General features: G+C 28.8%; 1 protein-coding gene across 1 annotated transcript; it reads right to left on the reverse strand.

Moving 5' to 3' along the window:
* Positions 1-4,554: 4,554 nt before the first annotated feature.
* On the reverse strand, positions 4,555-13,362 carry LOC126766507 (uncharacterized). The gene is made up of 3 exons (XM_050484273.1): positions 13,297-13,362; positions 10,099-13,228; positions 4,555-4,578 (listed from the first exon to the last, which is right to left on the reverse strand). The coding sequence occupies exons 2-3, from the start codon at positions 12,766-12,768 to the stop codon at positions 4,555-4,557; spliced, it is 2,694 nt and encodes an 897-aa protein (XP_050340230.1). The 5' UTR covers positions 12,769-13,228; positions 13,297-13,362.
* Positions 13,363-15,793: the final 2,431 nt, after the last annotated feature.

The raw sequence follows: 15,793 nt of genomic DNA on the forward strand, positions 1-15,793 counted from the left end.
ATCACACCGTTGTCTGTAATTGACTTTACAACTGAAGGAAAGCCTTTGAGAATTTTTACTATAGATGAAGCTATAGAGGCATTTCGTAAAGAAATTATTGAAAAGGAGACTGATATTGGAGGAATCATCGAGGCGAAACAAGCATTTTATAGACATTTCAAATTGGAATATGATAACTTTAATATACCAATTCGTTGTACCTATGATAGTAGATATAGTGACAAACTGCTGAGCATCAAGTGCTTTGAATATCGTGAAATAGAAACTGAACGAATTCTAAGTAATGGGGATATTGAAAAGGTTCTAGTACATGATACTTCATATAAAAGACCACATGTGGAAATAGTTGATGTAAAAAACTATAAACAAACATATAATATGGTCATAGTATAACGTGAGCTCCACGTGTAAAGATCAATTAAAAACAACAAAGAAAATGAAATTAGCTAATTTAATAAAAATTCTACTTTTACACCTATTTTATTTAAGCTATGGAACAAGCTATTATTATAATCAATTTATAGACCAAAATCAAAATATAAGTAGCTTTAGAAATTTTGAAAACAGTAAACAAGCTAGTTTTGAATATAGTATTCCAAACACTTCATTACGTTTAAAAATAAATGTAACAATTCAATTGATAGATCAAAGTTTTCCTGGGCCGAACCAACCATTATTAAGAACAACAACAACACAGAACCCTTGGGAATCTTTAAGACCAACTTACTCCAATCAAAGGACTGAGTCACATAATGTAAAAAGAAGTGCATACACCATTCTCGAGGCCATTGACGCTTTCAAAAAAGATTTAGTGGAAAAGGAAAAGAGAATTGGAGGTATTCTTGAAAGTCCAGAGGTTTTTTATCGACATTTCAATTTAGTTTACGATAATTGTGAAATACGAGTTAAATGCTCTTATTATAGCAATTATGTAAAGCGTACTCTAAATATCTATTGCTTTGAATTTTCGGAAAACAATAGAGAGGCATTACATGAGCGCTCTTCGTACGTTATAAACCCGACAATAATTCATGTTGATCGTTATTATCAAACATTACATATGAAGGTTCAGTAATCAAAAAGACGATGTCCACGATGACAGCTGTATACATATTTAATTTTCTCAAAAAATTTGAACATATTTTACCTGGAGATCAGAGGAGAACACTTATGGATATTCATTCAAAAGTCGAGTATAGAGATAAATTAAGTAAAATAAGAAATCATTTCGGTGAACATTATGAAGACTGCGTTTGGTCGAATCCTAATTGTACAGCTGGTCCAGACACCTGTAATTGCTCATACCTCGAGCGTCTAGATGAGAAAGCCTATAAAATTATGAACACTTACACCAAAATTTATAATCAAATTAGCTGTAAATGTTGTAAATAAATTCCACCTGTAATAACTTACTTTTTTAATAAACCTTTATGTAAATAAAAAACAACTTTTTTTATTTTTATTTTTTATTTTTATTTTTTAATTTTTATTTTTTCAATTATGTAGGCATTACAAAATTGAAAATTCCATTACTAAATGTTAATTGAGCATCACTAAGCCCCCATAGAAGACCCAAGTGTCTTCGATAAAGAGATACGGAAACTGATATGTTTCCCATTGATTTTTCGGTAACATCTATATTATCGAACATCATTTCGATGTCACCATCCAGTTCTATTCTTAAACGAGATAATATTATCTCTTTAATTTTGTTGAGCAGTTCCAAACGCTCATCTTCGTTTTCTAATACCGAAATCCAGCTTGGATTGGTCTCATTCAGCGTCCTCCTGTTTACGTGTCCGCGTAAATGCTTCATGTTTAACAAAATAGCTAGTTTGCATGACTGACATATATATAAGTACACAAATCGCAGCACAGCTAAACTTTTATAACAAAACGATTAAGCATTTGAACTTTTTTTTTTGTTTTTGCTTTTGTGATAAAAACTAGTGTGGGAAATAATGTTTAACCTACTTATGCTTTTGATATAATATAAGCTCGTTGTTTTAAATAATCTTTTTAACTATATTTGTATATGGAATATATTCAAACATTTTATCGTGGATAAGGATGCAATAAGCAGCTGTGTTAGCAGGGACGGATTTGTGAAATTTTAACTCAATCCGAATATCGATGGGGCCGCTTTTAATAGATTCATTTTGATGTGTTACATCTAAAACAATTATTGGAGCAATTTCAACAAATTGATCAGGTGATAAAAGTGGTTGGGGAGTGCGTCCATAGTAACTTTGTTGAAATTTCAAATACATGTCGTATAATAGAGCATACCGATTTCGATCAAATTTAATATTAAGATCATCATATGGATATGTAGTGGAGTTAAGGTGAACTTTAACATCTAATAAGTCGCAATGTTTAAATTTCTTTGCATTTTGAAATCCTAAAAGAATATAGCGAGGTCTTTCATTTTCACCAACCATTTTGACATTCCACAAGATATTCGTGCTTTCCTGTAGGGAGGGGTTATGATAGACATCCCAACTTCTAAACGAAATGTTGAGCGGTTGTTTACTATTAATTGTTCTCAACATAGTTAAGCGATACGAGTCTGACAGTTCAATATGTGGCACTTTCCATATAACATTTAAAAGTTTTAATACAAGTTTTTCATTTGCTGTAGTTGTCATCATAACAGCATCATCTTCTTTAGCTCGTACTAAAATTAGTTCATGTTTACAATTAACAATAATTTTTTCAAAATCTTCAGCAAATCCAAGTAGGGTTTTTAGTGGTATACAAAAATTGAAATGTCCAGTCGTGAGGTTAATATTTTTAAAAGGGCACCACCCTGCATTTTTTAAATTTGTACTCTCAAATACGTTAAGTGATACATAATTTTTCATTTCTGTTGCAATACCCAACTTTCTAGTCCGATCGATTTCTATTCCATTTATTTCATATCGTATTTCCTCAAATAAATAAGTCATACAATTATTTAGCAGCTGCACAGTTTGTGAAATTGATGAATCACTTTTTGATATGAACCCCTCTATGTATAAAATACTCTCACTTGGTAGCACATAGAGGTCTTGATTTTGTATGGGAATCCGAATTTCATCATTGTTTTGAAACGAATGTAAATATGGTATATAGCTATGATAATCCTTTTTTATTATACTATTATCAAAAATGGGTTTGTACAAAACGTTTACTATATCACTCATTTTTTTTTTTTTTTTTTAAATTAAATCCTAGACTTATTAGGAACTCCTTATTCGATGGGGTTAAATCAACAATTTTATTATGAACAAGAGAATTTACCTCTTTGGAGCGTAAATTTTTTGTTTTTGAAGGTAATACCTTTGAGGATGATTGAAAACTATTTACAAAATCTGTATGTAGTGACTTTTTATTAAAAATTATCATTTTTTTTTCTTTATATAGGTTTTAAATGTAGTCTTATTGATATATCTTCTCCACGGAAATTAATAAGTTTTCCCGTTTGATCAACAATTTTAAGAACTAGAGTACTTATTTGACGTGTATTAATCGGTAAATATATTACATTAATAGGTATTTCTATTATTTTATATCCTGGGCTAACTTTAAGTGAAAACTGATGTAGAGTATGCGCAGTTGCTTCATTTATATATGAACCATTGATGATATTACATTCAACAGATATTGTGTTTACTCTTGTTATATCCACTGGATTATCAGAGTAATGAACAATTTTTGGCTCCAATACTCTTTTACTGAATCCTAGTAATGGACCAATTGAGCATTCTTTATTAAAATTCACTTCTTCATTATTACTCATGATTTCAGTTTGAAATGTATTCAGATTAGCCTTTATATCAATAAACCCTTTATTAAAAGGTTCATATTTGTTGGTTATTGTCTCAACTATATCATCCAATTCATATGTTCCAATAGGTATCTCAAGAACCATATTTCCAATGTGAAACAAATTGTTTTCTTTGTCCACATTTGGAATTGTATTATACGAGTCGAAACTAATTAACCCGCAAACATAATCTTGTGGCAATTCTATAGGAGGAAAATAATTTGCAACCAATATAGATGAATTACCATTTACTGTTAATGTAATCGACATGATGATGATGATAGGTTATCATTAAAAACTCAACTGAAACAATTTTTTAAAATATTGTTATATTTATTTATTTATTTATTAATTTTTTTTAATTTAAGTCATTAACATCCACCCAGGAATTGTGGTCAGAAGAGAATCCCAACCATTTAACATAAACTCTATTGTTTCGACGTTTCAAAACTTTTTCAACTAAATATACATGAGGGTGTTTAGTTTTCATTAGTTCATATTCGTAAAATCCACCTTTGATGACATTTCCTTGATAGTCTTCAAGTATATACGTTGTAGGGTTTGTGTTTTTAATTGATTTGATTTTAAAAACTTCAGTTGTCCAATTTGGTGTATATCCTTTTTCAAATACATGTTTATATTTACTTATTCTAACCTCATCATTTATTTTAAATTTTGGTCTATGAAAAACCTTCAAATTGTTGTATGCAGTGTCCAATAAATGTTGTTCATTCGAGGAATTTACCTCATTTGGAGTCATTCTGATAGTCCTATGAATAGTATTATTGTAATCATTAATTAAATTTTTATAGATATCAATCCATTTATAGGTTCCTCGAAAACTAAACTCTTTCCACATCATTCCTTTTAATGTTCTATTGAATCGCTCTATTATAGATGCTTTTAATGAAGAAAATGTTGAATAATGATTGATATTTTTTCTTTGTAGTAATCTCTTAAAATTAGTATTATAAAATTCCTTTCCATCATCTGTTTGCAGGTTTTTCGGTATTCGATTGCTTGAGTTTAAAATCTTAACCATTGCATTTGTAACATTTTCTTTAGTTTTATCTTTGACTGCTTCGGCCCATGCTTTTTTGGAAAATGTATCGATTACAGTTAAAAGATATTTGTATTGTTTATTACTACTTGAATACTGAATCATTACCACCAAGTCAGCTTGCCATAAATCATCGATTCCTTTTATAATAACATGTCGTCGTTTAAAATTTTTTCTAGCTTGTTTATGTAACTCTTCTACAATAGCTCTTTTGTTATTCATTTTTTGCTAATCCTTTTATAGTAGGGAACTTTATTTTTAACACTTCAACGTCTTTTTCAGTAGGATGTTGTTTCGATACAACGAAACGCATCAAATAATCCTCAATAGTTAATAAATAGTTGTTTATATTATCTAAATATTCTCCACATGCACTCTTTATTCGTTGGTCTATTAGAGTCTCAATTATGGATACATCATTTTTAATACTATTATTCAAGATGGTATTAATTTCTCTAATTTGATGTTCTAATTTGGTTTTCATTTTATTCAGCATGTCTAAAAAGTATACTTTCGAAATGGCATCATCGTCTCCTATGGGAGCAGCTAGGTTAATTATTCTTTTCTTGTTTAAATTCAGATTTTTATTTCGATCTAGCATTGTTTTCCCACTTGACCTACTAGAGTCTAAAGAGAAATGTCCAAATTTATTTATACTCATATTATTTAATAATATTTGCTTCTCGTAACTCTTCAATAATTGATATAATTTCGTTTTGATGGTTATTGTGACCGACACTTGTTGAAGATATAAGCAATCTCAATCTATCCACCAACTCATTAGGGTTATCCCAATATTGATAAATATTTTTACGACAGTCGATTGACTTCAATAAACCTCTACCCCTTATGAAAGAGTGTGGAATATAATTGATCAATTTTCTGATAATGTTTAGATATTTAAAGGATTTTGTTCCCTTAATTTGACTATCTGGCTTATAATTACGTCTGTGAGCACTTGTATCTAATAAAATCTGTCGATAAGTCATCAAATCACGCTTCTTATAATGTTGTGGTTTTTTATGAAATATTAACTCAAACAGACCTTGTGTCATTTTCCATTTATCCTTACCGATCTGTATAACATCTTTGGAAATAAGTTTTATTGGTTTGACTCCAAATCGCCATCGACCATTTGAATCTCTAATCGGTCCATACAATGTATCAAACGTTTTTAAATTTTTAAGTAATCTTATATTTTGTAATAATGAATTGGGTTGATTAGGCTTAACTCGTTTATAGTCTTCATTTAATTGATTTTTACTCTTACGTTTTACATGCTTGTCTCTTTCCCACAGATCAGGATCTTCTTCAATTCTTCTTAAAATATCTTGATCAGTCAGAGGAGTAGTATTATTATTATCATTACATAATTCACTTCGATTTTGGGTTTCTACAGCCTTGTTTAACAATTGTTCATCGTCTGGTTTTTTAGGAATATATGGTTCTGTTCGGTGAGGATTATTCATATAATTTATTTTTTGTCTAACACCAACAACATTATCTAATTTTTGTTTTTTTTCAAAATTTTGTTTGTTAATGATATCAATAGATTTTCGCTTTTTAGTTTTCATTACATTGCTTTGTACAGCTCTCTTTAGTAATTCATCATCATGAGGTTTAGGATGAATATATGATGTTGGCCTTTCACAATCTTTCATAAAATTTATTTTTCGTCTAACACTATTAAAATTAACTGGTTTTGTTTTTTTATCAAAACATTGCTCATTATCGATATCAACAGTAGTTTTTCGCTTCTTCTTTTTACATTTCTTCATCATTTGCTTCTTAACAATCTCTTTCCGAGAACTATCTGTAGAATATTCTAAATCTGAGGTATTCGAAAAAATGTTTTCTTTACTATCAAGATCATTAACATTCACATCATTCAATGCATCAATTTCCATATCTTTGCTTTCTTTTACTCTTTCCGGTTGCCAAGTTACAATATCACCATTATAATTAGTAACATTATTTTTATTATTATTAGAGGTTTTCAAATTACCAACCAATTCATTTAATGGTTTTGAGATGGGTTTAAATGTTTCTTCCAACAAGTTCATTCTATCCAATTCTCCCAATTTCATTCTTTGAATTTTTTCTTTTAATACTTTTCTGGTCTTAGCAAGATTTGCTAATATAGTCATTTGATTATTGGACATGATCTTTAGCGAATGAGATAAAAATCTGTTACCTATCAGCTGAGTATCTGATAAGGATCTGGTGTGGTGTATGCTTTTTATAGATGTTTTATATTTGTATAAAATTGTCAAATCCTCTTCGATAGCGACCCTTGTTTATAGGATCATCTTTACTTATAACAACAAAGCCGTATTTATTTATCCAAGACTCAGCGCACATTTTTAAAAATGTCTTGTATAACATATCTCCAATAACATGATCATTATAGATATGTTTAAGATTCATTTCATCTTGTTTGAATACAATAATCATGTTTGCATTATCACGAATTAAGTGTTTAGGAATTTTTGTATAAGTTTGACATAAATAAAAGGAATCAATATTTTTATGACGACCCATACAAAAATAATCTCGTATTGTACTTTGTTTTCCACATATTACATCATCGAATATAAAAATAGAATCCGGTTTGGCTTCAGTGGGCTTGATAACATCAATGTTTTCACTAAATGTATAAAGATTTATTCCTTTTATCGGTTCTATAAGCCTTTTTAGATAGATATATTTCGGTTGATATAATGATTTTGAATAAATGTATATATTTCGGAAATTAAGCCCGTTAGGACTTTCAATTAAACTGAGCATAACATTAGTTTTTCCACAATTTGATGGTCCCACAATCAGCGCTCGTATGGAATTTGGTAAAAGGGAACTATGTCTACTAACATTTTTAACATTTATATAATTGTCAGCGTTATTAACCTTGAGTTGAAGACGTTGTTTAACAACTTTCATTTTGTTTACTAGACCTATAGCGATATAAACCATTGCTTTTATAATAATGATCTCATTTAATTATAACTCACTCAATGGGACTAATACATAAAAAGAATGGGGAGGGTCTTGTAAATAGTTTGATTAATTCTTTACCTATTGAACTTCATTTACCCGGATATCAATTTTGTGGACCGGGAACAAAACTCCGACAGCGGTTAGAAAGAGGAGATAAAGGTATAAATCTTTTAGATGCAGCCTGCAGAGAACACGATATTACATATTCACAAGCGAAAGATATAAATATCAGACATCAAGCTGATAAAGTTTTATCTGAAAAAGCCTGGCAACGTGTTACATCTAAGGATAGTGATTTCAAAGAACGAGTAAACGCTTGGCTCGTAACAAATGCAATGAAGGTAAAACACAAATTTGGAATGGGTATTAAAAATAAGAAAATAAATACATCCAAATGTAAAAAACGTAAAAAGATGAAACCCCGTAAAGTGCCATCAAACAAAATATTTTTGAGGGCAGTTAAAAATGGTATTAACATGCTTAACAAAAAGAAGCCACAGTCATTTAATGAGGCTTATAACATTTCTCAAAATGCTATAAAGTCTAGCTTTAAAAATAAAAAAGTTAACATACCGAGAATAATTCCAGTCCCAAAAATTGGTGGGATTTTACCACTGCTTCCTATTTTAACAGCGTTAGGCGCACTTGGTGGTATAGCATCTGGTGGATCAGCCATAGCCAAAGTATTGAATGATATTAGGAATGGAAAGGAGCAATTGGCCGAGGCTAGCCGTCATAATAGATATATGGAATCAATCGCTATGGGGAAGGGTTTATTCCTCAAGCCTTATAAAAGAGGATATGGGTTATATTTACGACCCTATCCAAAAAACTAGTAAAAAAGCTACCCAAAAGACCGTTAACAGACGTAGATTTAATGAAATATGGTAAACATCTTAAAAATTTTAGGGGAATTTTTATGCGAAACTCATTACCGAAGAAACCAAAATCTCAAGAATGTGGAATTCTTAATTTAGATGATACTGATGGTCCTGGAACTCATTGGGTAGCATACTATAAAAACAAAAATTATAAAGAATATTTTGATAGTTTTGGTAATTTACAGCCGCCGATAGAACTAATCAATTACCTGAAGCCACCAATATATTACAATTATGAGCAGAAACAAAAATATAACACAGTAATATGTGGGCAATTATGTTTAAAATTTTTATTTAATAAAAAATAAGTAATATAAAATATAAATTGTTTTTTTTTTTTTTTGTATTACAATAATAAAATAATATTATAATGTTTTGAAATGACCATAAGCATAAGTATCAATATGATTTTCCCGTACAATTCGCTTATCATCTACATTGCTTAGAGCTACTTTACAAATATTTTGGGTATAAATCGTATGCAGCTTAGATCTAAATGTATACATTGATGCATTATATACTTTATTTTCTAACAGACATTTTTTAAAATCATTTAAGCTCAATGTAGAAGTTACACACTTTTTTATTCCCTTAATTTTCTTAGTTTCATTTACATCATTATCAATTCTAAATGAATACATTTTCGCTCTTAACCCAATAAATTCTTTTATCAACTTTCCATTACATTCATCCTTCATCATACCTAAAACCTTCTTATTCAATCGAGGAAAATTAAAAATATTTTCTATTGGATATGAAGAAGTATCAAAAAATTTTGAAATATCATTACGAATATCATTATAAAAGTCATCAGTTTGAATATCATAAATGAATGAATCAGTATCCATATAATTCAAGGTAATATTATTTTTATATTTCTCTTTGATATAATCATAATGGAAACTATACATTTTAAATTTAGAAAGTTCTAAAACGGAAAAACCAATATATATCGGTTTGTTGTACAGAACTGATACTTGTTTCAATTGAATCGCTAATAAATTATCAGAAAATTTGCTCAGACTATGGAAATTGGGTTTAGCTATTAAGGCTCTAGCACCTAATCTTTTCCTGCCTCTTCCACCAATATTAGTATTTTCCCAATTTTGTACTAATTTAACATCTACTCTTTTATTTACATTTTCCATAGTTTTCCCATACACCGCATTATTTAATAATTTAAAAAAATTTTCTTCAAACTTATTTGCTGCTAATGTTCTATGATAATTATTTAAATCAATATATTTTTTTAACCAATCCGATTGATTAAATTGTAGAATTCTATGAATTTTCTTCAATACAAGACCATGTTTAATACACTGTTGTAAACTTTTATAATGAATTATATATTTTACCTTGTTTCCCAAATCACCAATCAACTTTGAATTTTTCATTGATCCAATTTTTTTATTTTCGAAACACAATGGGAAGTCATTATGAATATTGTGAGTGGTTATAGGATAATCTAAATCTACTTCTAATATGTAGCCAACTAAAGAATCTTCTGGTATACTAAAAACATTAAAATCATCTACGTTTTCAACCCATTCAAAATTGCTATGGGGAAGATTGTGTGACATAGCATAACCATATAAATTATTAACATCTAAATAAATTATAAAATTTGAAGGCTTAGTCGCATTGTAATCACTTAAATATTTATTGTTAGCTACTGAATGCCGTTTACAACATTGAACAATACCTCCCCTAATACCGGACAAAATAAAATTATGCATGTTTTCATCAGTAAACAATTCTAATTCTGTTCTAGTTATTTTGAGCATTGCATCCCAAGATAATCCTGGAGATGTATAATATTGGCATGGATCTAGTCGATAAATTCCTTTACATAATTTTCTAAAATTTTCAAAAATGTCACTGAGGAGTAGCACATCTACTTTTAGATATAATAATAAATAATCTAATAAATTGGAACAATTGAATGTTGTCCAAACATTTTGAGCATATTGATAATCTTCGATACTACATGATTCATTTGATAATTTATTAAAGAAATGTGAACGAGCAGGTAATTGTGTTTCGTTGAGACATGTTTCTGAATCTAAGTAGTCATATGGGAAAATACCTTTACGTTTCATTAAATCAAAATGGTGATCGTTAGGGAAAAAAGTCTTTGTAATTTCTAAATCATTATTATTTAAATTCTTAGCTAAACTGTCTAAACTAGAAGGCATGAATCGGAAAGAATCTAAAAACCTAAGTTCAATTGTATCTTTATCATTAATATATATTCTCTTTGATATCGAAATGTACAACTCTTTGTTTAAGGGGATAATATTTATATCTCCCTTAACAGATGACAATTCTTTAATAAATAGATGGCAATCATATTTCGATAAATTATGAAAAAATATTGGAATAAAATTTGCTATCTGATATTCCAAATTACATTTTTTATGTGCCGGACCTCTATATTCACCAGTTAAATGACAATGGTCTGCTACCCTATCACTTAATAAAAGTTCCATTCCACAAATATGACAAACTATATCCTCTCTTTGACGTCTAAGTTGGTCGACAGTTAATGGATGCATTCCAACTATTTTATTCAAAAACTGGTGATAAATATCGATAACGTCATCGAAAATATTTTTAAAAAAATGTTTTGAAGCATCAACACCGCTATATATTTTGAAACGATTAAGATGATTATTATATGAGCACTTAATAAAATAACAATAGGCATAAGGAATATGCTCTTGCACACATTGAGTCCTACTAGAATTTTGAATATCTATTGGTTTTAAAATACATTCGAAATCTGCATATATAGTAAATGGTACATCTATTTGTTTTTTGAAATTTTCAAATTTTAATATTTTTTTTTCAGGTGAAGGCATCCGTGTCACAATTTTTCTACAATGCATTTTATGGATAGCTAATTTTTCTTCCTCATAAAAATGTATTAGACATGAATTACAAAAATATAATTTATGCATATTTCTTGTAACTTGAGAACTAAGTAATCTACTTAAATTTTGTATCCAAACATAATGACTTTCATTGAAATCATCACTATATAAAGAAATAAGATTAACATGATGTGATTTTTCTTCTTTCGTTAAATAAAAGGGTCCTACTAACAAATTGTCTTCTATACCAAACACATTTACACTAATATTTGGATTATTTGCTTCAAATATTTTAATATCCTTTATTTGTAATGGAAAATTTAAATTTTTAAAATTTACTACTTTACCATTATTTAAAGTTATAATGGAATCTTGAATATTTCTTATGTTATATGAAGAACACCTTTGTCTATTTATTGAGGGTTGGTAAAGAGATGAAACTATGGCCCACTTAAAACAATATACATCATTGTTAACAATATTTATACATGCTTTTTTATCTGCAATTATTTTTGGTAGTGGTATATATAACGATCCTCTAATTGGTTGATATTTATTTATGTTTACTTCTAGATGAATAATTTCACTTAGACTCCAACCACTATCTCGTTCTTGAAATGTGTTAATTTTTTCAATCAATTTAGCAAATTTTTCTTTAATTATATCAATAACATTATTGTTCTCCATAAATGCTTCAGTCATTACAGTTTGATGTGACATTATAGCAAATTCTTCAATATTTTCTTTTATTTGAATATATTTACAAAATAGTTCAAAGTTAAATTTGATGCTTTCATGCTTTTCTATAGATTTCTGTAAAAGCTCAGATAATTCATTTAGATGTTTTTCAAAAAAATTTTCAACAATTAAATCATTGGGTTGATTGTTTTCTATAACGTATGTTTCAATACGATTAGTAAACATACTATTAATACATTTAATATTATTATTATTACTATTTACACTAAACATACAATTCTTTTTATGCATGTTTGTTCTCACATGTGCTACCCATAAATTTTCTTTTACTTGAATTTTACATTGCTCACAAAAAGTTTTTTCTTTTTTTGATTCTTGATGTTTTATTGTAATATGCTTTTCTAAACTCCTTTTGTGAGTATAACTCTTTTCACAAAAACTACACGGATACATTTTAATTTTTTTATTCTGTATGAAATTCAAATGATGGGGAAATAAATTTTTCACAAGGTTTAACTAGTTCTATATAAAATGTATTACTATTTAACGCATCAATAGTTGAATCCTCTAAAGCGTTGTAGGAATGCGGAAGAAAAAGAACACTATCATCTAGTTCTATCATCACCTTCTCTCCAAACTTTGTCTTCACCCTAATAGCTTTTATTATTTTGAATTTTTTATGAATTGGTAAATCAATTACCTTCAGTATTGGTTTTCGGACTCTTTCCCTAGAAACTGATTTCAAGTCTTTAAGAGCTCGATTCATAATTTATACTTAATTTATATCCTTAAGTGGACAAAGTAGAAAAGTAGCGATATAGAAATATATTAGCTTATTACCCTTTGGTGATTGAAAATTAGGATTAATTTTAGATCCTTACATGGAACAAGAGTTGCTTTAAACAATTTAAATCTATAAAAAATCGATACATTAGAAAAGGTGTTGTATAAATATATTATCTTATTTTTTCACTATATTACCTTTTACTGAGTGGTTGGTGTTGCTATTTAAAATTTTTTTTATCGCACGGGAAACAAGAGTCACTTCACAAAATTCACTAAATGTTTTCACTGAAAGGGTGTCTAATTTATATTTATTGAGACAAGTAGTCTTATCATATATATATATATATATATATATATATATATTATATATATATATATATATGAAAGTGTCTATCAGTAAATATTTTGCGGTTTTATAGTTCTGTCTATCAGTAAATATTTTGTGGTTTTATACATCTGTCTATTAGTAAATATTTTGCGGTTTTATAGTTCTACAAACTGCAAGTTGCACACTTTTTCTAGTATGGGAACATATTTTATAATTTAGTATTAAGGAGACACTACTATTAAAAGGTACAAAAAAAATAAAATAAAATGTCTTTCCCGAAAAATTTAGAAAACTTTTTAAGAAAATATAACGACTTAATTGATAATGAGCATCAAATATTTTTTTATTCCATGCTAAATGAATTGCGACCATGTTTATCCGAGCCATTTATATATTCACCGAATGGTTTACATAAGAAAAATTGTCCTTTTGCGGATAATTCATACAAGGAAATCGTAGATATATGTAATTGTATTTCACTCTATTCCCGATATAAAACATTGAAAAAAATTTATAATTTATATGCTGCCATGTTTAAGGAGTCAAGATGGTAGAAAACAAATGTGTGATAAAGAAAACACATTTTCAAAATGATAAAGAAACCACATTTTAAAAAATAATTTCGAAATGTGACTCAAAAAGATATAAATATGAATTTTACTTTTAATAATCCAATTGTACTAAAATATTTACGGGAGACACACATCAACGTGGAGAATTATGGATTCAATCTTTGAGAACGAACAACAAATAATTAATTTTGAGTTTAATCAAGACGAATTTGATAAGATCCTACAAAATTTAAATGAAGAAGGAGTTTACAAGCAGCTTCAAGAACTAGGAGAGCCCGTCAAATCCCAACAAGGTACCATCGAAGGGAAAACTCAGATACTAAATAAACGTAAGAGACAACGACGTTCAAAGTTAATACAACCTGAGCGATCTGAACAAAAAGCCACTCAATCAAGAGCTATTCCAGGAAATGTAAATAATTGTATTGATGTTTGTGAACCAAAATTAGTAGCAGCTGTTCCTATAAATGAAGTTTTAAACACAAAGGGTTTACTACATGTAGGAAAAATTGATTTAAATAGTAAGAGTGGAAACGTCCCCTCATTTGAAGTCAATTTCAAAAATGATGGGGATATTCAGAAATTAAAATTTTTAATACATCAATGGTTTTATGATGAATTTTCTAAGGGGGATGATATTTATTTGGAAGACAATCAAACTTCAATAAAAACCAATAGTATTTGGTGTGATGTTGAATGGATCCGTGAAGATAAACTTCTAAGTGAGTTGTTAGGACTTGTATATGCATATAAAGATGTTGGTGGATTTACTCGCATTAAGCACGTGAAAAAAAGTTTATATGCATTCATTAAATTTAGACAAAACAAATGTTTTATTTATAAGTGTACAAATGTTTTAAATTTGAAATAAACATAAAACAAGCAATTAAAACAATATTTTTTCTTTTATTATCTTCAATTTATCGAAATTTACAGAGATTCGAAATTGTGTCCCATATGTAGCACAACCGGCGTCTCCCTTAAATGCTAATGCATTGACCACGAATTCGCCATATGATCTTTCCTTTTCGAATTTCCTGAGAGCTGCGCTGGTTTCTATTCGAAAGCTATATTCCATTCGCTCCTCAAGGAGTTGAAGTATGAAGTACTCGCACAGTATTTTCAGTTCTGATGCCCAAATATCATTACTATTCCAATGTGTACGAATGATGTTATTTCGCGCTTGTTCACTGTACGAATATCGAGTATCTAAGAATGGAGATAAAACTCCAACTTCCTCCGGAGTAATATAATCCAGAATAACAAAAACATTTTCCTCACAAAACAAATTAAATGCTGAACTAGGCATTTTAAGTAAAACCCTTGGGTATTGTGTTAGAAAAATTAGTAAAAACAAAATGTAAACATAAAATTATAAGCAGTTTTATACATTTCCAAAAGCAAAATTATACTCTTGTGGTTAAAAATGTCTTATCTTCCATAAGCAAAATTATACTCTTGTGGTTAAAAATGTCTTATCTTCCATAAGCAAAATTTTTCATAAGCAAAAAAAAAAAAAAAAAAAAATATATATATATATATATGTGTGTGTGATTTCATGAAATTCTCACACGCTGCATGTGCCAATTGTGGTTTTGCGGTTTTGTGGTTTTGTGGTTTTGCGGTTTTGTGGTTTTGCGGTTTTGTGGTTTTGTGGTTTTGCTCAACGTGGCAATGTGAATTAAGTTGACTCAGGCCACGCGCGGACTTTGTTGTTGACAAAGTGCTGCTTATGTTAACTAACATGCAAGAAAGTCGGTTTTATACCTAAATGAAAAATTGTTGAATTTTT

Source organism: Bactrocera neohumeralis, unplaced genomic scaffold, assembly GCF_024586455.1.
Source record: "Bactrocera neohumeralis isolate Rockhampton unplaced genomic scaffold, APGP_CSIRO_Bneo_wtdbg2-racon-allhic-juicebox.fasta_v2 ctg1455, whole genome shotgun sequence".
NCBI classification, from domain to species: Eukaryota; Metazoa; Arthropoda; class Insecta; order Diptera; family Tephritidae; genus Bactrocera; species Bactrocera neohumeralis.